Source organism: Salvelinus fontinalis, chromosome 6 (genome assembly GCF_029448725.1).
Source record: "Salvelinus fontinalis isolate EN_2023a chromosome 6, ASM2944872v1, whole genome shotgun sequence".
In the NCBI taxonomy this organism is placed as follows: Eukaryota; Metazoa; Chordata; class Actinopteri; order Salmoniformes; family Salmonidae; genus Salvelinus; species Salvelinus fontinalis.
Window position 1 is genome coordinate 267,460 of NC_074670.1, and position 27,814 is coordinate 295,273.

Here is a 27,814-nt window from a genome sequence, read left to right on the forward strand (position 1 = left end):
TCAACTTCCGTGGCGACTGAAGAAGGCACCGCCTTAGACCCAAGGAACAGTGAATGACCTCAGAGAGAGGAGGCCTCCAAGCCAGTCTTTAAAGACCGCTGGATACCAAGCTGACAGCAGACCATCCTAACTGTCTGTGATATTGACAGGTAAGTCACCAATCATAATGTAAACAACATTTCATAGAGTAGATCTTTGTTTGTTCACCATTTATTTTTATTTTTTAAAGTTTCTTACCTGAAGACGACACTGAATTTTCTTTCAGAAGCCCATTGACGGTTGCCATGGCAGCGGCTCCATTGATCTGATTGGCTGAGTGTATCATGCGGGCCTTGCAGCCTCCGCCCTCTGACCCCTGAACCAACAGGAAGTAGTGTCCGCTCTCACCCTTCACCTCCACATATGGAACTACGGCAAACCAAATAGGTCAAAATGAGTAGAAAATAAAGAACACACATCCAGGTTATATGTAGGGAAAAAGCCATAGGAATGCCTAGAGAAGTTTATATAGTATAAAGAGTGCCTTGGTTCTTCTTGTTGCCTTAATTCTGGTTGTTTAAGTTCTGTGACGGTCGATCCAGGACCAACACGGAGCCAATCCCTTTTCTCACACATGGGCTGTAGCGTATGATCCACATGCAGTACCTACCAGGCAGGGTCTTGGGTCTCTTAGCCATGAAGTCCTTCCACTTCTGGGAGCTGAGCTGAGAGGCAGGGGGTAGAGCCATGGAGCTGACCGTACAGGATAGAGAGAACAGGGCCCCTATCTGGAGTATAAACCAAATGTGTAAACCAAACGCACCTCAAATCATTATTTGACATTTCTAGAGCTTGGAACTAGAAGGTTCTATGTGCAAAAAGATGATTCTGAGAGAATTGGCTTTAATGTTCTGAACCCTAATTGGTTTGAATGGTGTCAACTATTTTTATATTTTATTATTTTGAACGTAACAACATGTATTGGGGTATTTATAGAACCATATAGGTAGTGAACAGGGCTATGTTAATAACTACATTTCCACACAAATGCAGATTGAACCTTATAGTCCCAAGTTCTCCATTTGCCCCATGGGGCTATACTACTACTACTACTACTACTACTACTACTGCTACCACTACTACTACTACTACTACTACAACCACTACCACTACTACTACTACTGCTACTACTGGTACTACTACTACTACTACTACTACTGCTACCACTACTACTACTACTACAACCACTACCACTGCTACTACTGGTACTACTACTACTGGTACTACTACTACAACAACTACTACTACTACTGCTAGTACTGCTACTACTACTGGTACTACTACTACAACAACTACTACTACTAGTACTGCTACTACTACTGCTACTACTACTGGTACTACTACTACTACTACTACTAGTAGTACTGCTGCTACTACTACTACTACTAGTACTGCTACTACTACTACTACTGCTACTACTACTGGTACTACTACTACTACTAGTACTGCTACTACTAGTACTGCTACTGCTGCTACTACTTTTAGTACTACTACTACTACTACTGCTACTACTACTACTGCTACTACTACTACTACTAATGCTACTACTACTACCTGATAGTCACAGTATAATGAGTCACACACTGGAGGGGTACTGACTGATTGATGTACCTTTCCAGACAGTGATCTGAACTGATCAAGGAGCCGTTTATCTCTCAGTGATTTGGACGATAGTTCTCTGTTGTGATTGGTCAAGGGATGAACAAGTGTAGAACACTGGGGAGATGTATCCAGCTGTTTCTTATTGCCTTTTATAAACTGGCTGGGTCGAGCCCTGAATGCTGATTGGCTGACAGCCGTGGTATATCACAGGTATGACAAAACATGTATTAACTGCTTTAATTATGTTGGAAACCAGTTTATAATAGCAATAAAGCACCTCGGAGGTTTGTGGTTTATTACCAATATATCGGCAGGTAGCCTAGTGGTTAGAGCGTTGGGCCAGTAACCGAAAGGTTGGTGGATCGAATCCCCGAGCTGACAAGGTAAAAATCTGTTGTTCTGCCCCTGAACAAGGCAGTTAACCCACTGTTCCTAGGCCGTCATTGTGAATAAGAATTTGTTCATAACTGACTTGCCGAGTTAAATAAAGGTTAAATACAATAAACCACGGCTATATCCAGGCACTCTGCGTTGCGTTGGCCATATACCACACCCCCTCGGGCCTGATTAATTATACTGTACATGACAAGTGTGGAACACTGGGGAGATGTATCTAGCTATTTATTATGCCTTTTATACTGTAAGGCTTGATCTGTTATTAGTTCACACAATGACAGTAGAAAAAGATCATGTTCAGTCTACATAGAGATACAGTCACATGAGACCTGGCTAATCATTATCTAAGAACAAAGTTCATTATACCCAAACCAGTTTCAAGGGTAAACCTGTTCAGAGAGTAAATAAATGACCATATCTGCAGCGTGACTTCCAGCGGGACTGTCTAGCAGTTCACATACAACTGTTGGTAACATTCTGGAAAGTCCCATCCCTTAAACCAGCTATGTGGTTAAATATCTCCAGTTTATAGATCTGAGAGGAACAGTTTATCTGAGATGTGGACACCTCAGTCATCAGCTGATGTGAAGGATACAGGTGAAACTCTGTGCTGGAGCGGAGGAAGCTGGGAATATCTGACACGGTCACCAACTGAACCAGGTCTAGAACAGACCGGAAGTAATGGAACACCTGGAGAAAGAGGGGAGGAGATGAAGGGAGAAAAGAGAGAGAGAAAGAGAAAGAGAGAGAGAGAGAGAGAGAAAGAGAGAGAAAGGGGGGAGGGGAGGAGAAACGAGAGAGAGAGAGAGGGGAGGAGATGAAGGGAGAAAAGAGAGAGAGGGAGAAAGAGAGAGAGGGGAGGGGAGGAGATGAAGGGAGAAAAGAGAGAGAGAGAGAGGGGAGGAGATGAAGGGAGAAAAGAGAGAGAGAGAGAGAAAGAGAGAGAGGGGAGGAGATGAAGGGAGAAAAGAGAGAGAGAGAGAGGGGAGGAGATGAAGGGAGAAAAGAGAGAGAGAGAGAGAAAGAGGGGGAGGGGGTTTGAAAGAAGGGGGTGAAAGAACATGACAAAGATGATGGACACATACACAAAACACAAGCTTTAGATTGAAATATTACTGTAAAACTCATATTATACACACACAACACAAGCTTTAGATTGAAATATTACTGTAAAACTCATATTATACACAACACAAGCATTAGATTGAAATATTACCACTTGACAGAAAGCGGAAGCCGTTATGCTGATATTTAGTTGGCATGTTTCACTACTTTCATTGACCTCTTAACTTTACAGCAATGTCAGCTTTGTTCAACGACTGTATCAGGTATTATCAGACTGTGTGTGTAGCTAGGCCAGTTTAATAAGTAGCTGGCATAGTTTACACCCTATCAGCTCCCCCCCTCTCCCTCTCTCTGGCCCGGGATTAGCTCCAAATCCCATTTCCCAAACAAGGGCCAGAGACAGCTCCTTCACAGGTCACCGTAAACAGATAGAATTCCATCCATGCAAAGGCTGCTTCATGCTTTTCTCCTCAACCTCAGCCCTGCAAACTCAGAGTAGAAAATACCTAAATACTTTCATTAATAGCAACTCCAAGTAGGCCTTAAAGCTAAGCTTCCTGAAAGTGCAGTAATGCATCTGCTTTAGGATGAGTCACATCTAAATACAGACATGGAGTTACAGCTGGCCCGGCCTGGAGTTACAGCTGGCCTGGCCTGGCCTGGGAGTTACAGCTGGCCTGGCCTGGGAGTTACAGCTGGCCTGGCCTGGGAGTTACAGCTGGCCTGGCCTGGGAGTTACAGCTGGCCTGGCCTGGGAGTTACAGCTGGCCTGGCCTGGCCTGGGAGTTACAGCTGGCCTGGCCTGGCCTGGGAGTAACAGCTGGCCTGGCCTGGCCTGGGAGTTACAGCTGGCCTGGCCTGGCCTGGGAGTTACAGCCGGCCCGGCCTGGGAGTTACAGCTGGCCTGGCCTGGGAGTAACAGCTGGCCGTATGCCCTATATAGTACACCACACACCCTATATAGTACACTACACACACCCTATCCCCTATATAGTACACTACACACACCCTATCCCCTATATAGTACACTACACACACCCTATCCCCTATATAGTACACTACACACACCCTATCCCCTATATAGTACACTACACACCCTATCCCCTATATAGTACACTACACACACCCTATCCCCTATATAGTACACTACACACCCTATCCCCTATATAGTACACTACACACACCCTATCCCCTATATAGTACACTACACACCCTATCCCCTATATAGTACACTACCCACACCCTATCCCCTATATAGTACACCACACACACCCTATCCCCTATATAGTACACACACCCTATCCCCTATATAGTACACTACACACACCCTATCCCCTATATAGTACACTACACACACCCTATCCCCTATATAGTACACTACACACACCCTATCCCCTATATAGTACACTACACACACCCTATCCCCTATATAGTACACACACCCTATCCCCTATATAGTACACTACACACACCCTATCCCCTATATAGTACACACACCCTATCCCCTATATAGTACACTACACACACCCTATCCCCTATATAGTACACACACCCTATCCCCTATATAGTACACTACACACACCCTATCCCCTATATAGTACACTACCCCCACCTCTCTCCTTCAGTTCCACAGACACAACAGATAGTTAGTCGTGGTCTCAACAACACCCTATCCCGTATATAGTACACTACCCACACCCTATCCCCTATATAGTACACTACACACACCCTATCCCCTATATAGTACAATACACACACCCTATCCCCTATATAGTACACTACACACACCCTATCCCCTATATAGTACACTACACACACCCTATCCCCTATATAGTACACTACACACACCCTATCCCCTATATAGTACACTACACACACCCTATCCCCTATATAGTACACTACACACCCTATCCCCTATATAGTACACTACACACACCCTATCCCCTATATAGTACACTACACACCCTATCCCCTATATAGTACACTACACACACCCTATCCCCTATATAGTACACTACACACACCCTATCCCCTATATAGTACACTACACACACCCTATCCCCTTTATAGTACACACACCCTATCCCCTATATAGTACACTACACACACCCTATCCCCTATATAGTACACTACACACACCCTATCCCCTATATAGTACAATACACACACCCTATCCCCTATATAGTACACACACCCTATCCCCTATATAGTACACTACACACACCCTATCCCCTATATAGTACACTACACACACCCTATCCCCTATATAGTACACTACACACACCCTATCCCCTATATAGTACACTACACACACCCTATCCCCTATATAGTACACTACACACACCCTATCCCCTATATAGTACACTACACACACCCTATCCCCTATATAGTACACTACACACACCCTATCCCCTTTATAGTACACACACCCTATCCCCTATATAGTACACTACACACACCCTATCCCCTATATAGTACACTACACACACCCTATCCCCTATATAGTACACTACACACACCCTATCCCCTATATAGTACACTACACACACCCTATCCCCTATATAGTACCCACACCCTATCCCCTATATAGTACACTACACACACCCTATCCCCTATATAGTACACACACCCTATCCCCTATATAGTACACTACACACACCCTATCCCCTATATAGTACACTACCCCCACCTCTCTCCTTCAGTTCCACAGACACAACAGATAGTTAGTCGTGGTCTCAACAACACCCTATCCCCTATATAGTACACTACCCCCACCTCTCTCCTTCAGTTCCACAGACACAACAGATAGTTAGTCGTGGTCTCAACAACACCCTATCCCCTATATAGTACACTACACACACCCTATCCCCTATATAGTACACTACCCCCACCTCTCTCCTTCAGTTCCACAGACACAACAGATAGTTAGTCATGGTCTCAACAACACCGTATCCCCTATATAGTACACTACACACACCCTATCCCCTATATAGTACACTACCCCCACCTTTCTCCTTCAGTTCCACAGACACAACAGATAGTTAGTCGTGGTCTCAACAACACCCTATCCCCTATATAGTACACTACACACACCCTATCCCCTATATAGTACACTACCCCCACCTCTCTCCTTCAGTTCCACAGACACAACAGATAGTTAGTCGTGGTCTCAACAACACCCTATCCCCTATATAGTACACTACCCCCACCTCTCTCCTTCAGTTCCACAGACACAACAGATAGTTAGTCGTGGTCTCAACAACACCCTATCCCGTATATAGTACACTACCCCCACCTCTCTCCTTCAGTTCCACAGACACAACAGATAGTTAGTCGTGGTCTCAACAACACCCTATCCCGTATATAGTACACTACCCCCACCTCTCTCCTTCAGTTCCACAGACACAACAGATAGTTAGTCGTGGTCTCAACAACACCCTATCCCGTATATAGTACACTACCCCCACCTCTCTCCTTCAGTTCCACAGACACAACAGATAGTTAGTCGTGGTCTCAACAACACCGTAAAAACAGAACATCAGCACAATTACTTTTACTACAATCACACTCTCCCAGAACAACAGTAATAATAATCGTAGACACCGCCTGACACGGACCTAAAAGGAATTTAACGACACTAGCTAATCAATATGGGTGTTGTAAATCAGCTGTGTGTACCGCGAGTAAACAGTCTACGAGTTTAATAACTGAGCGCGTGTGTGTGTGTGTCCAGCGCTACATAGAACAGCCATGATTCATCTGTAGTGGAAAAGTCATTTGAGCAACACTGGTTTTTATGACAGCAGAGCCTGGAGCGGAGAGACAGCAACATGGACACTAACTGAGCTCACTCCCTCGCTCCCTTTCTCCCTTTCTCTCACTCGCTCTCTTTCTCCCCCTCTCTCTCTCTCTGACAGAAACACCAACCGTGTTAGATGGCTAAATATTTTATTTAAATTTTATTAAGCAGTGTTTTATTGAAAAAGTGTGATTAATGGATGTGTGAACACCTTAAGGGCTCTGTAGGAGTGTAAGTTTGAGTCTGCTTTTAACCCCGAAAACAACTGATACTATTAAAAGCTGTGTAAAAACATAGCAGTGTCTCAGTGAGTAAAGATGCTTAATCTGGTGGTAGGACAGTGAGTCAGTAGCAGACAGAACTGGAAGGTTGGAGGTAGGGTAGGACAGTGAGTCAGTAGCAGACAGAACTGGAAGGTTGGAGGTAGGGTAGGACAGTGAGTCAGTAGCAGACAGAACTGGAAGGTTGGAGGTAGGGTAGGACAGTGAGTCAGTAGCAGACAGAACTGGAAGGTTGGAGGTAGGGTAGGACAGTGAGTCAGTAGCAGACAGAACTGGAAGGTTGGAGGTAGGGTAGGACGGTGAGTCAGTAGCTGGTAGAACTGGAAGGTTGGAGGTAGGGTAGGACAGTGAGTCAGTAGCAGACAGAACTGGAAGGTTGGAGGAAGGGTAGGACAGTGAGTCAGTAGCAGACAGAACTGGAAGGTTGGAGGTAGGGTAGGACAGTGAATCAGTAGCAGACAGAACTGGAAGGTTGGAGGTAGGGTAGGACAGTGAGTCAGTAGCAGACAGAACTGGAAGGTTGGAGGAAGGGTAGGACAGTGAGTCAGTAGCAGACAGAACTGGAAGGTTGGAGGAAGGGTAGGACAGTGAGTCAGTAGCAGACAGAACTGGAAGGTTGGAGGTAGGGTAGGACAGTGAGTCAGTAGCAGACAGAACTGGAAGGTTGGAGGTGGGGTAGGACAGTGAGTCAGTAGCAGACAGAACTGGAAGGTTGGAGGTGGGGTAGGACAGTGAGTCAGTAGCAGACAGAACTGGAAGGTTGGAGGTGGGGCAGGACAGTGAGTCAGTAGCAGAAAGAACTGGAAGGTTGGAGGTAGGGTAGGACAGTGAGTCAGTAGCAGAAAGAACTGGAAGTTTGGAGGTAGGGTAGGACAGTGAGTCAGTAGCAGACAGAACTGGAAGGTTGGAGGAAGGGTAGGACAGTGAGTCAGTAGCAGACAGAACTGGAAGGTTGGAGGAAGGGTAGGACAGTGAGTCAGTAGCAGACAGAACTGGAAGGTTGGAGGTAGGGTAGGCCAGTGAGTCAGTAGCAGACAGAACTGGAAGGTTGGAGGTAGGGTAGGACAGTGAGTCAGTAGCAGACAGAACTGGAAGGTTGGAGGTAGGGTAGGATAGTGAGTCAGTAGCAGACAGAACTGGAAGGTTGGAGGTAGGGTATGACAGTGAGTCAGTAGCAGACAGAACTGGAAGGTTGGAGGTGGGGTAGGACAGTGAGTCAGTAGCAGACAGAACTGGAAGGTTGGAGGAAGGGTAGGACAGTGAGTCAGTAGCAGACAGAACTGGAAGGTTGGAGGTAGGGTAGGACGGTGAGTCAGTAGCTGGTAGAACTGGAAGGTTGGAGGTAGGGTAGGACAGTGAGTCAGTAGCAGACAGAACTGGAAGGTTGGAGGAAGGGTAGGACAGTCAGTAGCAGACAGAACTGGAAGGTTGGAGGTAGGGTAGGACAGTGAGTCAGTCGCTGGTAGAACTGGAAGGTTGGAGGTAGGGTAGGACGGTGAGTCAGTAGCAGACAGAACTGGAAGGTTGGAGGTAGGGTAGGATAGTGAGTCAGTAGCAGACAGAACTGGAAGGTTGGAGGAAGGGTAGGACAGTGAGTCAGTCGCTGGTAGAACTGGAAGGTTGGAGGAAAGGTAGGACAGTGAGTCAGTAGCAGACAGAACTGGAAGGTTGGAGGAAGGGTAGGACAGTGAGTCAGTAGCTGGTAGAACTGGAAGGTTGGAGGAAGGGTAGGACAGTGAGTCAGTCGCTGGTAGAACTGGAAGGTTGGAGGTAGGGTAGGACAGTGAGTCAGTAGCAGACAGAACTGGAAGGTTGGAGGTAGGGTAGGACAGTGAGTCAGTAGCAGACAGAACTGGAAGGTTGGAGGTGGGGTAGGACAGTGAGTCAGTAGCAGACAGAACTGGAAGGTTGGAGGAAGGGTAGGACAGTGAGTCAGTAGCAGACAGAACTGGAAGGTTGGAGGTAGGGTAGGACGGTGAGTCAGTAGCTGGTAGAACTGGAAGGTTGGAGGTAGGGTAGGACAGTGAGTCAGTAGCAGACAGAACAGGAAGGTTGGAGGAAGGGTAGGACAGTAAGTAGCAGACAGATCTGGAAGGTTGGAGGTAGGGTAGGACAGTGAGTCAGTAGCAGACAGAACTGGAAGGTTGGAGGTAGCGTAGGACGGTGAGTCAGTAGCAGACAGAACTGGAAGGTTGGAGGTAGGGTAGGACGGTGAGTCAGTAGCTGGTAGAACTGGAAGGTTGGAGGTAGGGTAGGACAGTGAGTCAGTAGCAGACAGAACTGGAAGGTTGGAGGAAGGGTAGGACAGTCAGTAGCAGACAGAACTGGAAGGTTGGAGGTAGGGTAGGACAGTGAGTCAGTCGCTGGTAGAACTGGAAGGTTGGAGGTAGGGTAGGACGGTGAGTCAGTAGCAGACAGAACTGGAAGGTTGGAGGTAGGGTAGGATAGTGAGTCAGTAGCAGACAGAACTGGAAGGTTGGAGGAAGGGTAGGACAGTGAGTCAGTCGCTGGTAGAACTGGAAGGTTGGAGGAAAGGTAGGACAGTGAGTCAGTAGCAGACAGAACTGGAAGGTTGGAGGTGGGGTAGGACAGTGAGTCAGTAGCAGACAGAACTGGAAGGTTGGAGGAAGGGTAGGACAGTGAGTCAGTAGCAGACAGAACTGGAAGGTTGGAGGTAGGGTAGGACGGTGAGTCAGTAGCTGGTAGAACTGGAAGGTTGGAGGTAGGGTAGGACAGTGAGTCAGTAGCAGACAGAACTGGAAGGTTGGAGGAAGGGTAGGACAGTCAGTAGCAGACAGAACTGGAAGGTTGGAGGTAGGGTAGGACAGTGAGTCAGTCGCTGGTAGAACTGGAAGGTTGGAGGTAGGGTAGGACGGTGAGTCAGTAGCAGACAGAACTGGAAGGTTGGAGGTAGGGTAGGATAGTGAGTCAGTAGCAGACAGAACTGGAAGGTTGGAGGAAGGGTAGGACAGTGAGTCAGTCGCTGGTAGAACTGGAAGGTTGGAGGAAAGGTAGGACAGTGAGTCAGTAGCAGACAGAACTGGAAGGTTGGAGGAAGGGTAGGACAGTGAGTCAGTAGCTGGTAGAACTGGAAGGTTGGAGGAAGGGTAGGACAGTGAGTCAGTCGCTGGTAGAACTGGAAGGTTGGAGGTAGGGTAGGATAGTGAGTCAGTAGCAGACAGAACTGGAAGGTTGGAGGTAGGGTAGGACAGTGAGTCAGTAGCAGACAGAACTGGAAGGTTGGAGGTGGGGTAGGACAGTGAGTCAGTAGCAGACAGAACTGGAAGGTTGGAGGAAGGGTAGGACAGTGAGTCAGTAGCAGACAGAACTGGAAGGTTGGAGGTAGGGTAGGACGGTGAGTCAGTAGCTGGTAGAACTGGAAGGTTGGAGGTAGGGTAGGACAGTGAGTCAGTAGCAGACAGAACAGGAAGGTTGGAGGAAGGGTAGGACAGTCAGTAGCAGACAGATCTGGAAGGTTGGAGGTAGGGTAGGACAGTGAGTCAGTAGCAGACAGAACTGGAAGGTTGGAGGTAGCGTAGGACGGTGAGTCAGTAGCAGACAGAACTGGAAGGTTGGAGGTAGGGTAGGATAGTGAGTCAGTAGCAGACAGAACTGGAAGGTTGGAGGAAGGGTAGGACAGTGAGTCAGTCGCTGGTAGAACTGGAAGGTTGGAGGAAAGGTAGGACAGTGAGTCAGTAGCAGACAGAACTGGAAGGTTGGAGGAAGGGTAGGACAGTCAGTAGCAGACAGAACTGGAAGGTTGGAGGTAGGGTAGGACAGTGAGTCAGTCGCTGGTAGAACTGGAAGGTTGGAGGTAGGGTAGGACGGTGAGTCAGTAGCAGACAGAACTGGAAGGTTGGAGGTAGGGTAGGATAGTGAGTCAGTAGCAGACAGAACTGGAAGGTTGGAGGAAGGGTAGGACAGTGAGTCAGTCGCTGGTAGAACTGGAAGGTTGGAGGAAAGGTAGGACAGTGAGTCAGTAGCAGACAGAACTGGAAGGTTGGAGGAAGGGTAGGACAGTGAGTCAGTAGCTGGTAGAACTGGAAGGTTGGAGGAAGGGTAGGACAGTGAGTCAGTCGCTGGTAGAACTGGAAGGTTGGAGGTAGGGTAGGACAGTGAGTCAGTAGCAGACAGAACTGGAAGGTTGGAGGTAGGGTAGGACAGTGAGTCAGTAGCAGACAGAACTGGAAGGTTGGAGGTGGGGTAGGACAGTGAGTCAGTAGCAGACAGAACTGGAAGGTTGGAGGAAGGGTAGGACAGTGAGTCAGTAGCAGACAGAACTGGAAGGTTGGAGGTAGGGTAGGACGGTGAGTCAGTAGCTGGTAGAACTGGAAGGTTGGAGGTAGGGTAGGACAGTGAGTCAGTAGCAGACAGAACAGGAAGGTTGGAGGAAGGGTAGGACAGTCAGTAGCAGACAGATCTGGAAGGTTGGAGGTAGGGTAGGACAGTGAGTCAGTAGCAGACAGAACTGGAAGGTTGGAGGTAGCGTAGGACGGTGAGTCAGTAGCAGACAGAACTGGAAGGTTGGAGGTAGGGTAGGACGGTGAGTCAGTAGCTGGTAGAACTGGAAGGTTGGAGGTAGGGTAGGACAGTGAGTCAGTAGCAGACAGAACTGGAAGGTTGGAGGAAGGGTAGGACAGTCAGTAGCAGACAGAACTGGAAGGTTGGAGGTAGGGTAGGACAGTGAGTCAGTCGCTGGTAGAACTGGAAGGTTGGAGGTAGGGTAGGACGGTGAGTCAGTAGCAGACAGAACTGGAAGGTTGGAGGTAGGGTAGGATAGTGAGTCAGTAGCAGACAGAACTGGAAGGTTGGAGGAAGGGTAGGACAGTGAGTCAGTCGCTGGTAGAACTGGAAGGTTGGAGGAAAGGTAGGACAGTGAGTCAGTAGCAGACAGAACTGGAAGGTTGGAGGAAGGGTAGGACAGTGAGTCAGTAGCTGGTAGAACTGGAAGGTTGGAGGAAGGGTAGGACAGTGAGTCAGTCGCTGGTAGAACTGGAAGGTTGGAGGTAGGGTAGGACAGTGAGTCAGTAGCAGACAGAACTGGAAGGTTGGAGGTGGGGTAGGACAGTGAGTCAGTAGCAGACAGAACTGGAAGGTTGGAGGTAGGGTAGGACAGTGAGTCAGTAGCAGACAGAACTGGAAGGTTGGAGGTAGGGTAGGACGGTGAGTCAGTAGCTGGTAGAACTGGAAGGTTGGAGGTAGGGTAGGACAGTGAGTCTGTAGCAGACAGAACAGGAAGGTTGGAGGAAGGGTAGGACAGTCAGTAGCAGACAGATCTGGAAGGTTGGAGGTAGGGTAGGATAGTGAGTCAGTAGCAGACAGAACTGGAAGGTTGGAGGTAGGGTAGGACAGTGAGTCAGTAGCAGACAGAACTGGAAGGTTGGAGGTGGGGTAGGACAGTGAGTCAGTAGCAGACAGAACTGGAAGGTTGGAGGAAGGGTAGGACAGTGAGTCAGTAGCAGACAGAACTGGAAGGTTGGAGGTAGGGTAGGACGGTGAGTCAGTAGCTGGTAGAACTGGAAGGTTGGAGGTAGGGTAGGACAGTGAGTCAGTAGCAGACAGAACAGGAAGGTTGGAGGAAGGGTAGGACAGTCAGTAGCAGACAGATCTGGAAGGTTGGAGGTAGGGTAGGACAGTGAGTCAGTAGCAGACAGAACTGGAAGGTTGGAGGTAGCGTAGGACGGTGAGTCAGTAGCAGACAGAACTGGAAGGTTGGAGGTAGGGTAGGATAGTGAGTCAGTAGCAGACAGAACTGGAAGGTTGGAGGAAGGGTAGGACAGTGAGTCAGTCGCTGGTAGAACTGGAAGGTTGGAGGAAAGGTAGGACAGTGAGTCAGTAGCAGACAGAACTGGAAGGTTGGAGGAAGGGTAGGACAGTCAGTAGCAGACAGAACTGGAAGGTTGGAGGTAGGGTAGGACAGTGAGTCAGTCGCTGGTAGAACTGGAAGGTTGGAGGTAGGGTAGGACGGTGAGTCAGTAGCAGACAGAACTGGAAGGTTGGAGGTAGGGTAGGATAGTGAGTCAGTAGCAGACAGAACTGGAAGGTTGGAGGAAGGGTAGGACAGTGAGTCAGTCGCTGGTAGAACTGGAAGGTTGGAGGAAAGGTAGGACAGTGAGTCAGTAGCAGACAGAACTGGAAGGTTGGAGGAAGGGTAGGACAGTGAGTCAGTAGCTGGTAGAACTGGAAGGTTGGAGGAAGGGTAGGACAGTGAGTCAGTCGCTGGTAGAACTGGAAGGTTGGAGGTAGGGTAGGACAGTGAGTCAGTAGCAGACAGAACTGGAAGGTTGGAGGTAGGGTAGGACAGTGAGTCAGTAGCAGACAGAACTGGAAGGTTGGAGGTGGGGTAGGACAGTGAGTCAGTAGCAGACAGAACTGGAAGGTTGGAGGAAGGGTAGGACAGTGAGTCAGTAGCAGACAGAACTGGAAGGTTGGAGGTAGGGTAGGACGGTGAGTCAGTAGCTGGTAGAACTGGAAGGTTGGAGGTAGGGTAGGACAGTGAGTCAGTAGCAGACAGAACAGGAAGGTTGGAGGAAGGGTAGGACAGTCAGTAGCAGACAGATCTGGAAGGTTGGAGGTAGGGTAGGACAGTGAGTCAGTAGCAGACAGAACTGGAAGGTTGGAGGTAGCGTAGGACGGTGAGTCAGTAGCAGACAGAACTGGAAGGTTGGAGGTAGGGTAGGACGGTGAGTCAGTAGCTGGTAGAACTGGAAGGTTGGAGGTAGGGTAGGACAGTGAGTCAGTAGCAGACAGAACTGGAAGGTTGGAGGAAGGGTAGGACAGTCAGTAGCAGACAGAACTGGAAGGTTGGAGGTAGGGTAGGACAGTGAGTCAGTCGCTGGTAGAACTGGAAGGTTGGAGGTAGGGTAGGACGGTGAGTCAGTAGCAGACAGAACTGGAAGGTTGGAGGTAGGGTAGGATAGTGAGTCAGTAGCAGACAGAACTGGAAGGTTGGAGGAAGGGTAGGACAGTGAGTCAGTCGCTGGTAGAACTGGAAGGTTGGAGGAAAGGTAGGACAGTGAGTCAGTAGCAGACAGAACTGGAAGGTTGGAGGAAGGGTAGGACAGTGAGTCAGTAGCTGGTAGAACTGGAAGGTTGGAGGAAGGGTAGGACAGTGAGTCAGTCGCTGGTAGAACTGGAAGGTTGGAGGTAGGGTAGGACAGTGAGTCAGTAGCAGACAGAACTGGAAGGTTGGAGGTGGGGTAGGACAGTGAGTCAGTAGCAGACAGAACTGGAAGGTTGGAGGTAGGGTAGGACAGTGAGTCAGTAGCAGACAGAACTGGAAGGTTGGAGGTAGGGTAGGACGGTGAGTCAGTAGCTGGTAGAACTGGAAGGTTGGAGGTAGGGTAGGACAGTGAGTCTGTAGCAGACAGAACAGGAAGGTTGGAGGAAGGGTAGGACAGTCAGTAGCAGACAGATCTGGAAGGTTGGAGGTAGGGTAGGACAGTGAGTCAGTAGCAGACAGAACTGGAAGGTTGGAGGTAGGGTAGGATAGTGAGTCAGTAGCAGACAGAACTGGAAGGTTGGAGGTAGGGTAGGACAGTGAGTCAGTAGCAGACAGAACTGGAAGGTTGGAGGTAGGGTAGGACAGTGAGTCAGTCGCTGGTAGAACTGGAAGGTTGGAGGAAAGGTAGGACAGTGAGTCAGTAGCAGACAGAACTGGAAGGTTGGAGGTAGGGTAGGACAGTGAGTCAGTAGCTGGTAGAACTGGAAGGTTGGAGGAAGGGTAGGACAGTGAGTCAGTCGCTGGTAGAACTGGAAGGTTGGAGGTAGGGTAGGACAGTGAGTCAGTAGCAGACAGAACTGGAAGGTTGGAGGTGGGGTAGGACAGTGAGTCAGTAGCTGGTAGAACTGGAAGGTTGGAGGTAGGGTAGGACAGTGAGTCAGTCGCTGGTAGAACTGGAAGGTTGGAGGTAGGGTAGGACAGTGAGTCAGTAGCTGGTAGACCTGGAAGGTTGGAGGTGGGGTAGGAGAGTGATTAATGGTCACACTGGCAGTCAGATAGAGTAGAACTCATCTGAGGGTAACTTGTGGTCAGAGTTGGTCTAGGAGGCAGGGGGTACAGTAGGACGTAGGCGGTAGGGTAGGAGGTTGGGTAGGGCAGTAAGTAATGACTACAGTGGCACACTAGTGGTCTGGTTAGTCAGGGGAGGATAGGACTACTCACCTCCGACTGTAGATTTTGGTCAGAGTTGGTCTGGGAGAGTAGGGAAGGATATGTTATGATAGGATAAGGTGGGGTAGGATAGGATAAGTGGGGTAGGATAGGATAAGGTGGGGGTAGGATAGGATAAGGTGGGGGTAGGATAGGATAAGGTGGGGTAGGATAGGATAAGGTGGGGGTAGGATAGGATAAGGTGGGGGTAGGATAGGATAAGGTGGGGCAGGATAGGATAAGGTGGGGTAGGATAGGATAAGGTGAGGTAGGATAGGATAAGGTGGGGTAGATTTGGGTGGGGTAGAATAAGATAAGGTGGGGGTAGGATAAGGTGGGGGTAGGATAGGATAAGGTGGGGTAGGATAAGGTGGGGGTAGGATAGGATAAGTGGGGTAGGATAGGATAAGGTGGGGGTAGGATAGGATAAGGTGGGGGTAGGATAGGATAAGGTGGGGTAGGATAGGATAAGGTGGGGTAGGATAGGATAAGGTGGGGTAGGATAGGATAAGGTGGGGTAGGATAGGATAAGGTGGGGTAGATTTGGGTGGGGTAGAATAAGATAAGGTGGGGGTAGGATAAGGTGGGGGTAGGATAAGGTGGTGTAGGATAAGGTGGGGGATAGGATAAGGTGGGGGTAGGATAGGATAAGGTGGGGTAGAATAAGGTGGGGGGTAGGATAGGATAAGGTGGGGGTAGGATAAGGTGGGGTAGGTTAGGATAGGATAAGGTGGGGGTAGGATAGGATAAGGTGGGGGTAGGATAAGGTGGGGTAGGGTAGGATAGGATAAGGTGGGGGGTAGGATAGGATAAGGTGGGGTAGGATAGGATAAGGTGGGGGGTAGGATATGATAAGGTGGGGTAGGATAAGGTGGGGTAGGATAGGATAAGGTGGGGGTAGGATAGGATAAGGTGGGGGTAGGATAAGGTGGGGGTAGGATAGGATAAGGTGGGGGTAGGATAGGATAAGGTGGGGGTAGGATAGGATAAGGTGGGGGTAGGATAGGATAAGGTGGGGGTAGGATAGGATAAGGTGGGGGTAGGATAGGATAAGGTGGGGGTAGGATAAGGTGGGGGTTAGGATAGGATAAGGTGGGAGTAGGATAAGGTGGGGGTAGGATAAGGTGGGGGTAGCATAGGATAAGGTGGGGGTAGGATAGGATAAGGTGGGGGTTAGGATAGGATAAGGTGGGGGTAGGATAAGGTTGGGGGTAGGATAAGGTGGGATAGGATAGGATAAGGTGGGGGTAGGATAGGATAAGGTGGGGGTAGGATAAGGTGGGGGTAGGATAAGGTGGGGTAGGATAAGGTGGGGGGTAGGATAGGATAAGGTGGGATAGGATAAGGTGGGGTAGGATAAGGTGGGGGTAGGATAGGATAAGGTGAGGGTAGGATAGGATAAGGTGGGGGTAGGATAGGATAAGGTGGGATAGGATAAGGTGGGGTAGGATAAGGTGGGGGTAGGATAGGATAAGGTGGGGATAGGATAGGATAAGGTGGGGGTAAGATAGGATAAGGTGGGATAGGATAAGGTGGGGTAGGATAAGGTGGGGGGTAGGATAGGATAAGGTGGGGGTAGGATAAGGTGGGGGTAGGATAGGATAAGGTGGGATAGGATAAGGTGGGGTAGGATAAGGTGGGGGTAGGATAGGATAAGGTGGGGATAGGATAGGATAAGGTGGGGGTAGAGTAGGATAAGGTGGGGGTAGGATAAGGTGGGGGTAGGACTACTCACCTCTGAGTGTAGCTTGTGGTCAGAGTTGTTATGGGATCCTGGATCAGAAGGCAGCAGGCTGTACCATGTCTCTCTATCCTGGGCTCTGAGGGAGAAGCCTTCAAACCTCACCTCAGAGGCAAACTGTTAGACAGCGCAGGAGAGAAATCAATAGGACAGCATCGTTAGTGAACTCAAACTGGGTTTCCATTTTAGAAAAGAGATTTCCCAAGACAGCCTGTTCTCACTGTAATCAATGTCTCGGGTTTTAGTGAGGTCCCGGGGGGGTTCCCAAGACATTTTAACAGAGTTGAAGCTAATTTACTGGATTTCTGTACAATTTAAAAACTAAAAAATTATATTTTGGAGAGCAGCAAAAATGACCCCCGTCTTTATCACATTGGTTGTGATGAGCGATTAGTGCTTTTTGAGGTCGGTTCACTTTCATTACAAAAAAAAATTATCACGATTTTCGATTTCGTTTATTTTGTTAAACATGTACTACGCAATCTGTGGGTTGAATGCTGGAACACAGAATAAAACAATTCAGAAAATTCCCATGACTGCCCATTAATGATTCACATGACTTTAATATTATATTTCAGTTGTCTATATTACATTTGCTTTCACTGATGACTTTATTATTTCATTCTGTCATCATCTCATCTCCATAGAGCTCCTCCCTATGCTGCCTGACAAAATCACTATTTCATTAGTTCTTTCAAGTAAATTAGGCTGCTGAATACCAACTATCAATCACTTAGATGATGTATTTTCAGGTAGAGATTCCTTCGAAGTAACTGTCCTCTATCCCTCTCCATCGCACGTTCTTCTGTCTCTTCTCTTCCACTCCACGTCTTGCGCCACACAGACCGGACAAGTAGGCAAGCAATGGATTATGGTCATTGTAGTTAATTGCTATGTTGTTTTCTGTGCTGAAACTACAACTCCCAGTTGGGCTTAATCAGATTTATCTCTAGAGAAACTGCGCATTGAGCTCACAAAAAAAAAAAAAAAAAACTAAATGAAATTCAAATAATTTAACGGATATTTTTATTATGTAGTTCTGTCCTTGAGCTGTTGCCTATTAATGTTCTATATTATGTCGTGTTTTGTGTGGACCCCAGGAAGAGTAGCTGCTGCTTTTGCAACAGCTAAATGGGGATTCTAATAAAATACCGAATATCAAAAATATTGGTCCAATCAGTTGTTTAAAAACTGAAAAACAACATAAATTTAATTACAAAACACATAACCTATTAGCCACTACACTGACCTCACATTAACTCAGCACCAGGATTAAAAACGATAATTTAATACAGACAGAGGAATCTGTTAGCAGAAAAAGTATTTTATGAACAAATAGTGGCTAATGACATATGCCATGTAACCTGATTTTTGAGTGAGATTGATTTTGTTAGTCAATGGGAGCTCCCTGGAGGTCAGGGCCTCTGGGCACGTTCCATGCGCGCCTAGTGGATAATTCAGCAAAGATTACTACCAGTTTAGATAACTGGCTAGACTAACTTACCAATAACAAAATGATATACCTTTTTAACTGATATGGGCTAATTGAGTGACTGTCAGTGAGTGACATGAAACATAACTTCTGATGCACAACCAAGTTAAGAAATGGCACCTTGTTTATTCTACTATTCTAACTCTCAACAATAAATCCAGACCCCGACGGAGTTCCTTTTTTAAAAATTAATTAGGGAAAAAATGACCAAGGTCCGGACCTCAGTGTCCTGAAACGTATCTACGGCCCTGTCAATGTCCCAGAGGAATTCATTTATATTCCTATGGAAAACCCTAATTACACATTGTAACAGTGACAGCTGAGCTGATGTCTTCTGAAGGATGTAAAGGGGAAAGGTCAACTCTAGAGAGGAAGTTGTGTTGTAAAGTTACAGATATAAAATGTGTGATCTTGACTTGGCAAAAAATACACTCTATAATCAAAAGAACATTAAAAAGGCTAAATTCACAACACGTCTATCAAGTCTCATTGAGTACAAGCAGTACCAAGACGGCGGATCTACAATCAATAACGGCTGAGTCATAAGAGCAGCGGTGGAGACTGGGGTTTGGGTCCTGGGCCAGGCACAGCAGATTCTCATGCCCCCCTGTGTGCCAGTCAGCGGGCTGGGTGAAGAGGTGAGTAACCCTGGCAGTGGTCCAGTGTTCCAGTCAGGGGGCTCTGAATTTGCAGTGACCCTTAACCCCTGTCTCCAGGCCCAGCAAGGCCTCCAGACAGAAGAGCCCTTCATTACAGCCCTAGGCTTGGCACACACTGAGAAACCTGACCCACACATGACCCCTATACATTCTCCCAGGGCAGCATTATCTACAGTGCATTCTGAAAGTATTCAGGCCACTTCCCTTTTTCCACATTTTGTTACATTACAGCCTATTCCCCCTCAGGAGACTGAAAAGATTTGGCATGGGTCCTCAGATCCTCAAAAGGTTCTACAGCTGCACCATCGAGAGCATCCTGACTGGTTGCATCCCTGCTTGGTATGGCAACCGCTCGGCCTCCAACCGCAAGGCAATACAGAGGGTAGTGCGTATGGCCCAGTACATAACTGGGGCCAAGCTTCCTGTCATCCAGGACCTCTATACCAGGTGGTGTCAGAGGAAGGACCTAAAAATGGTCAAAGACTCCAGCCACCCTGGTTATATACCATTCTCTCTGCTACTACACGGCAAGAGGTACCGAAGCACCAAGTCTAGGTCCAAGAGGCTTCTAAACAGCTTCTACCCCCAAGCCATAAGACTCCGGAACATCTAATCAAATGGCTACCCAGACTATTTGCACCCCCCCCCCCCTCTTTTATTCTGCTGCTACTCTCTGTTGTTATCATCTATGCGTAGTCACTTTAATAACTCTACCTACATGTACATATTACCTCGACTAACTGGTGCCCCTGAACTTTGACTCTGTACCGGTACCCCCCCCCTGTATATAGTCTCTCTATTGTTATTTTACTGCTATTTTTTAATTATTTGTTACTTTTATTTCTTATTCTTTTTTAAATTCTTAAAACGGCATTGTTGGTTAAAGGCTTGTCAGTCAGCATTTCACTGTAAGGTTTACTACACCTGTTGTATTCAGCATTTCACTGTAAGGTCTACTACACTTGTTGTATTCAGCATTTCACTGTAAGGTCTACCTACACCTGTTGTATTCAGCATTTCACTGTAAGGTCTACTACACTTGTTGTATTCAGCATTTCACTGTAAGGTCTACTACACCTGTTGTATTCAGCATTTCACTGTAAGGTCTACTACACTTGTTGTATTCAGCATTTCACTGTAAGGTCTACTACACTTGTTGTATTCAGCAGTTCACTGTAAGGCCTACTACACTTGTTGTATTCAGCAGTTCACTGTAAGGCCTACTACACTTGTTGTATTCAGCAGTTCACTGTAAGGCCTACTACACTTGTTGTATTCAGCAGTTCACTGTAAGGTCTACTACACCTGTTGTATTCAGCATTTCACTGTAAGGTCTACTACACCTGTTGTATTCAGCATTTCACTGTAAGGTCTACTACACTTGTTGTATTCAGCATTTCACTGTAAGGTCTACTACACTTGTTGTATTCAGCATTTCACTGTAAGGTCTACTACACTTGTTGTATTCAGCAGTTCACTGTAAGGTCTACTACACTTGTTGTATTCAGCATTTCACTGTAAGGTCTACTACACTTGTTGTATTCAGCATTTCACTGTAAGGTCTACTACACTTGTTGTATTCAGCATTTCACTGTAAGGTCTACTACACTTGTTGTATTCAGCAGTTCACTGTAAGGTCTACTACACTTGTTGTATTCAGCATTTCACTGTAAGGTCTACTACACTTGTTGTATTCAGCATTTCACTGTAAGGTCTACTACACTTGTTGTATTCAGCATTTCACTGTAAGGTCTACTACACTTGTTGTATTCAGCAGTTCACTGTAAGGTGTTACTGTTAATACATTTGCAAAAAAATCGAAACCTGTTTTTGCTTTGTCATTATAGGGTATTGTGTGTAGATAGAGGGGGGGGGGGGGGGGGTCAATTTAATCAATTTTAGAATAAGTCTGTAACGTAACAACATGTGGAAAAAGTCAAGACTTTCAGAATGCACTGTACATCATATTGTAATACTTCAAATACACACACTTTCCTTTCGCTTTGCTGATTTACTAACATACACCCCCTAGTGGTCAAGTATATGGATACAACAGATACTTGTACAAACCATTCTGACTAAATAATCTTACCTTTTCCTCTCTGATGAGAACACCTCCTCTCCATAACTCCCTCTCATCAATACAGGTCATGATGCTACTGGAATCTACTACTCTGGCTGATAGGTGGGAGGCTGGCGTCTGCCACCTGGAGGAACAAGTAAAGAAGGAGAGACATCAGTTTATCTGTGTATTTAGCCATTCAACAACTCTATGCTGCCCTCTAGTGGTAAAATGGAGATAACACAGGCACCACTGCTGGGAGGATTCCGGTGTCAAGTGGACTCGTCATTTTGCATAAATGGTTCTTTGTCCTTACCCAGCTTGGTGTTCAGTCACTATGGTCATCTTGGCTGAGTGCCATGTCTGCATGTGTTTCAACGAGCCAATCACAGGGAGGAAGTCCTTCAGTTTAGGAGCTTCTTCAGCAAAACCCAGAAATATCACATCTAGCAGAGCTTTTCCTGGAGGAGAAACAGAGTCAGCCATAAAACACCTAGTAAACTGACACAAATATCACATCTAGGAGAAACAGAGGGGAACAGAGTCAGCCATAAAACACCTAGTAAACTGACACAAATATTACATCTAGGAGAAACAGTCAGCCATAAAACACCTAGTAAACTAACACAAATATCACATCTAGGAGAAACAGAGTCAGCCATAAAACACCTAGTAAACTGACACAAATATTACATCTAGGAGAAACAGAGACAGCCATAAAACACCTAGTAAACTGACACAAATATTACATCTAGGAGAAACAGTCAGCCATAAAACACCTAGTAAACTAACATAAATATCACATCTAGGAGAAACAGAGTCAGCCATAAAACACCTAGTAAACTGACACAAATATTACATCTAGGAGAAACAGAGTCAGCCATAAAACACTTAGTAAACTGACACAAATATTACATCTAGGAGAAACAGAGGGGAACAGAGTCAGCCATAAAACACCTAGTAAACTGACACAAATATCACATCTAGGAGAAACAGAGTCAGCCATAAAACACCTAGTAAACTGACACAAATATTACATCTAGGAGAAACAGAGTCAGCCATAAAACACCTAGTAAACTGACACAAATATTACATCTAGGAGAAACAGAGGGGAACAGAGTCAGCCATAAAACACCTAGTAAACTGACACAAATATTACATCTAGGAGAAACAGAGTCAGCCATAAAACACCTAGTAAACTGACACAAATATTACATCTAGGAGAAACAGAGTCAGCCATAAAACACCTAGTAAACTGACACAAATATTACATCTAGGAGAAACAGAGTCAGCCATAAAACACCTAGTAAACTGACACAAATATTACATCTAGGGGGAACAGAGTCAGCCATAAAACACCTAGTAAACTGACACAAATATTACATCTAGGAGAAACAGAGTCAGCCATAAAACACCTAGTAAACTGACACAAATATTACATCTAGGAGAAACAGAGGGGAACAAAGTCAGCCATAAAACACCTAGTAAACTGACACAAATATCACATCTAGGAGAAACAGAGTCAGCCATAAAACACCTAGTAAACTGACACAAATATTACATCTAGGAGAAACAGTCAGCCATAAAACACCTAGTAAACTGACACAAATATTACATCTAGGAGAAACAGAGACAGCCATAAAACACCTAGTAAACTGACACAAATATTACATCTAGGAGAAACAGAGTCAGCCATAAAACACCTAGTAAACTGACACAAATATTACATCTAGGAGAAACAGAGTCAGCCATAAAACACCTAGTAAACTGACACAAATATTACATCTAGGAGAAACAGAGTCAGCCATAAAACACCTAGTAAACTGACACAAATATCACATCTAGGAGAAACAGAGTCAGCCATAAAACACCTAGTAAACTGACACAAATATCACATCTAGGAGAAACAGAGGGGAACAGAGTCAGCCATAAAACACCTAGTAAACTGACACAAATATTACATCTAGGAGAAACAGTCAGCCATAAAACACCTAGTAAACTAACACAAATATCACATCTAGGAGAAACAGAGTCAGCCATAAAACACCTAGTAAACTGACACAAATATTACATCTAGGAGAAACAGAGACAGCCATAAAACACTTAGTAAACTGACACAAATATTACATCTAGGAGAAACAGTCAGCCATAAAACACCTAGTAAACTAACACAAATATCACATCTAGGAGAAACAGAGTCAGCCATAAAACACCTAGTAAACTGACACAAATATTACATCTAGGAGAAACAGAGGGGAACAGAGTCAGCCATAAAACACCTAGTAAACTGACACAAATATTACATCTAGGAGAAACAGAGTCAGCCATAAAACACCTAGTAAACTGACACAAATATTACATCTAGGAGAAACAGAGACAGCCATAAAACACCTAGTAAACTGACACAAATATTACATCTAGGAGAAACAGAGTCAGCCATAAAACACCTAGTAAACTGACACAAATATTACATCTAGGAGAAACAGAGGGGAACAGAGTCAGCCATAAAACACCTAGTAAACTGACACAAATATTACATCTAGGAGAAACAGAGTCAGCCATAAAACACCTAGTAAACTGACACAAATATTACATCTAGGAGAAACAGAGACAGCCATAAAACACCTAGTAAACTGACACAAATATTACATCTAGGAGAAACAGAGTCAGCCATAAAACACCTAGTAAACTGACACAAATATTACATCTAGGAGAAACAGAGTCAGCCATAAAACACCTAGTAAACTGACACAAATATTACATCTAGGAGAAACAGAGTCAGCCATAAAACACCTAGTAAACTGACACAAATATCACATCTAGGAGAAACAGAGGGGAACAGAGTCAGCCATAAAACACCTAGTAAACTGACACAAATATTACATCTAGGAGAAACAGTCAGCCATAAAACACCTAGTAAACTAACACAAATATCACATCTAGGAGAAACAGAGTCAGCCATAAAACCCCTAGTAAACTGACACAAATATTACATCTAGGAGAAACAGAGACAGCCATAAAACACTTAGTAAACTGACACAAATATTACATCTAGGAGAAACAGTCAGCCATAAAACACCTAGTAAACTAACACAAATATCACATCTAGGAGAAACAGAGTCAGCCATAAAACACCTAGTAAACTGACACAAATATTACATCTAGGAGAAACAGAGACAGCCATAAAACACTTAGTAAACTGACACAAATATCACATCTAGGAGAAACAGAGACAGCCATAAAACACCTAGTAAACTGACACAAATATCAGATCTAGCAGAGCTTTTCCTGGGAGAGGAAGAGAGGGGAACAGAGTCAGCTATAAAACACAACACAATCCACGGCGTGTAGGAAATATAGAGAACTCCTGGATAAGATACATGAATATAGAGGAATCTTTCTCGGTCTGACAAAATGAACCAAGGTGAATGGAGTGAGTTACCTGGAGGGGGAAGCTTGTCTGATAACAGGTGTAGTCCCTCTGCTGCCTCTTCATACAACCTGTAGTCATCACAAATCACACATTTATTCATACAACTATTCATTTATTCACCACTGACAGGGCACTACATTTCAATACAGCCAGGAAATGTGATATTCAGAAGTTCTAGAACATCTCAGAGGAAATAAGGTAAACTTTGTATGTTTGCTTAAACACTGCAGAAGTAGTATTATAGAAGAGCACAGAGCTGGGATGTGCAACAGAATTAAAACAGGGCTCTATGCTGACATGTTTTACAAGGAGCACATGTGCTCCTAAGTTGAAACATTTAGGAGCACAAAAATAAAATATTTGAGAAAGAGTGTTTTAATGATAAGAAATGACTAAACGTTTTTGGGGTGTTCTATGCTAAATCAAGCACAATGTACCCTCAAATATTTGAGTCACTTAGGCGAGACAAAAATATTCAGCTGGCCCTTTAAGGCAGGGAGGTTGCTGTGGTAACGGTGAAACTCGCATGTCTGACTGAGACCGAAACTCCGGTCACTTTGTACTTATACATTTTACTCATACACCTGCTCATACTTGACTTTTGCAGTTCGGCCAAACATCTATTTTTAGTTGTAAATGTAAGTCTAATGGTGGCACTGTAGAGCCCTGTGAACATCACTCATACTGTGTCTGCTGTGGGTCAGGCTGGTCAGTCTTCTCCTCCTGGTCATCCAGAGCACCGAGACAGGCCTCCATAGTGCTGGGGCTTTCCTCCTGCTCATCGTTCTTCTGACAACTACCCAGCTCCTCCCACTCTGTACTGCAGAACTACAACCAGACACAGGAAGGATGACAGTCTGTCAATATGGTCAATAGGTGATGACAGTCTGTCAATATGGTCAATAGGTGATGACAGTCAGTCAATGTGTTCAATAGGTGATGACAGTCTGTCAATGTGGTCAATAGGTGATGACAGTCAGCCAATGTGGTCAATAGGTGATGACAGTCAGCCAATAGGTGATGCCAGTCAGTCAATGTGGTCAATAGGTGATGATAGTCAGCCAATGTGGTCAATAGGTGATGACAGTCAGTCAATGTGTTCAATAGGTGATGACAGTCAGTCAATGTGTTCAATAGGTGATGACAGTCAGTCAATGTGGTCAATAGGTGATGACAGTCAGCCAATGTGGTCAATAGGTGATGACAGTCAGCCAATAGGTGATGCCAGTCAGTCAATGTGGTCAATAGGTGATGACAGTCAGTCAATGTGGTCAATAGGTGATGCCAGTCAGACAATGTGGTCAATAGGCGATGCCAGTCAGTCAATGTGGTCAATAGGTGATGGCAGTCAGTCAATGTGGTCAATAGGTGATGACAGTCAGTCAATGTGTTCAATAGGTGATGACAGTCAGTCAATGTGGTCAATAGGTGATGCCAGTCAGTCAATGTGGTCAATAGGTGATGCCAGTCAGACAATGTGGTCAATAGGTGATGGCAGTCAGCCAATAGTTGATGCCAGTCAGTCAATGTAGTCAATAGGTGATGACAGTCAGCCAATAGGTGATGACAGTCAGCCAATAGGTGATGCCAGTCAGTCAATGTGGTCAATAGGTGATGCCAGTCAGTCAATGTGGTCGATAGGTGATGACAGTCAGTCAATGTGGTCAATAGGTGATGAGAGTCAGCCAATGGGTGACGACAGTCCGTCAATAGGTGATGACAGTCAGCCAATAGGTGATGCCAGTCAGCCATTAGGTGATGACATTCAGCCAATAGGTGATGACAGCCAGCCAATATGGTGAATAGGTTTGAGGACCCCCCCCCCCCAACCCCTAAAGAAACAGAAGACTGTGCTGAATGTGTCATGTATAACTGATGAAATGGTTGGATGTTGTGTTCAACAGTAGAAGCTGCTTGCGAAGCAGGACATAGACATCTCCAGTGTAAAACACAAAGAAGGACATAGACATCTCCAGTGTAAAACACAAAGAAGGACATAGACATCTCCAGTGTAAAACACAAAGAAGGACATAGACATCTCCAGTGTAAAACACAAAGAAGGACATAGACATCTCCAGTGTAAAACACAAAGAAGGACAGAGACATCTCCAGTGTAAAACACAAAGAAGGACAGAGACATCTCCAGTGTAAAACACAAAGAAGGACATAGACATCTCCAGTGTAAAACACAAAGAAGGACATAGTCGGGTCAGAAAGACATCCCTGACTAATACAAGACATTCCTTGACATGACACTTACCTGAGATGTCCCATGGCATGTCTGGACAGCAAAATACCACCTCTGTGAGGCTGGATCACCACTCAGAGAGCAGGCTTAGGAGGCAGATGAGAAAGATTACTGAATCACATTTAGCAAATGTTACTTAACCCATTACAATATTTAAAGCAGGTAAACATATTGCAATCGTTTCTGCAAGCAAGACACCTGACACACACAAACAAAGCATTGGCTTACCTGGAAACAAAGAAACCCTCCGTTTTGAAGTACAATTGGAGATGTTCCCCAGTTTATCATAGATCTGTTTGGCAGCCTCCAACGCTATAAAATAAACGATTACAATAATTCAAGAAGTTATGACTTACATTTACAAGAACACCTCCATTGCTCATAGTATGTTAATCATGTTTTCTAATATAGATGGCTCTGCTGCTGCCTACTACATTACAGTAACTTAGCTAGTTACTGTATCTTGAAAAACACGAAATCCGAGTCCAATACAAAGGTATAGTTAACGTACCCTTCGCGCATTTATCCTCTTCTTGGTTAAAAGAAACAACTAGCACGTACCGATCCATTCCTCTGAAAACTCTACCATCAGTGTTCAGTATAAATGTAGATAAAAAGTTGTGTGGACTTTTTTTCGTGTTATCAAATTCATTTCCACGCGCTCTCTCTGGTGAAACGGAAGTTGTCGTCTAGAGTTTTGGTGACGTCAAGAAGCGACTTCAAAATACAACCGGTGGGAAAATACATGTTTAATGACCATGAGCGATATTATCAAAAACAAATATTGTTTGGCATATTCTTTGATGGTCATCTCCCTAAATATGCCTAACAATGTCATCGGCTAA

General features: G+C 45.6%; 1 protein-coding gene across 1 annotated transcript; it reads right to left on the bottom strand.

The window, feature by feature from the left end:
• On the bottom strand, positions 1 to 27,651 carry LOC129856746 (mdm2-binding protein-like). The gene is made up of 13 exons (XM_055924469.1): positions 27,481 to 27,651; positions 27,198 to 27,281; positions 26,982 to 27,055; positions 25,407 to 25,549; positions 24,731 to 24,789; positions 21,605 to 21,749; positions 21,319 to 21,433; positions 17,070 to 17,192; positions 2,633 to 2,727; positions 1,651 to 1,717; positions 650 to 767; positions 238 to 408; positions 1 to 32 (listed from the first exon to the last, which is right to left on the bottom strand). Exons 1-13 carry the CDS (start codon positions 27,536 to 27,538, stop codon positions 1 to 3), a joined length of 1,284 nt encoding a protein of 427 aa, XP_055780444.1. The 5' UTR covers positions 27,539 to 27,651.
• Between the last annotated feature and the right edge of the window lie 163 nt (positions 27,652 to 27,814).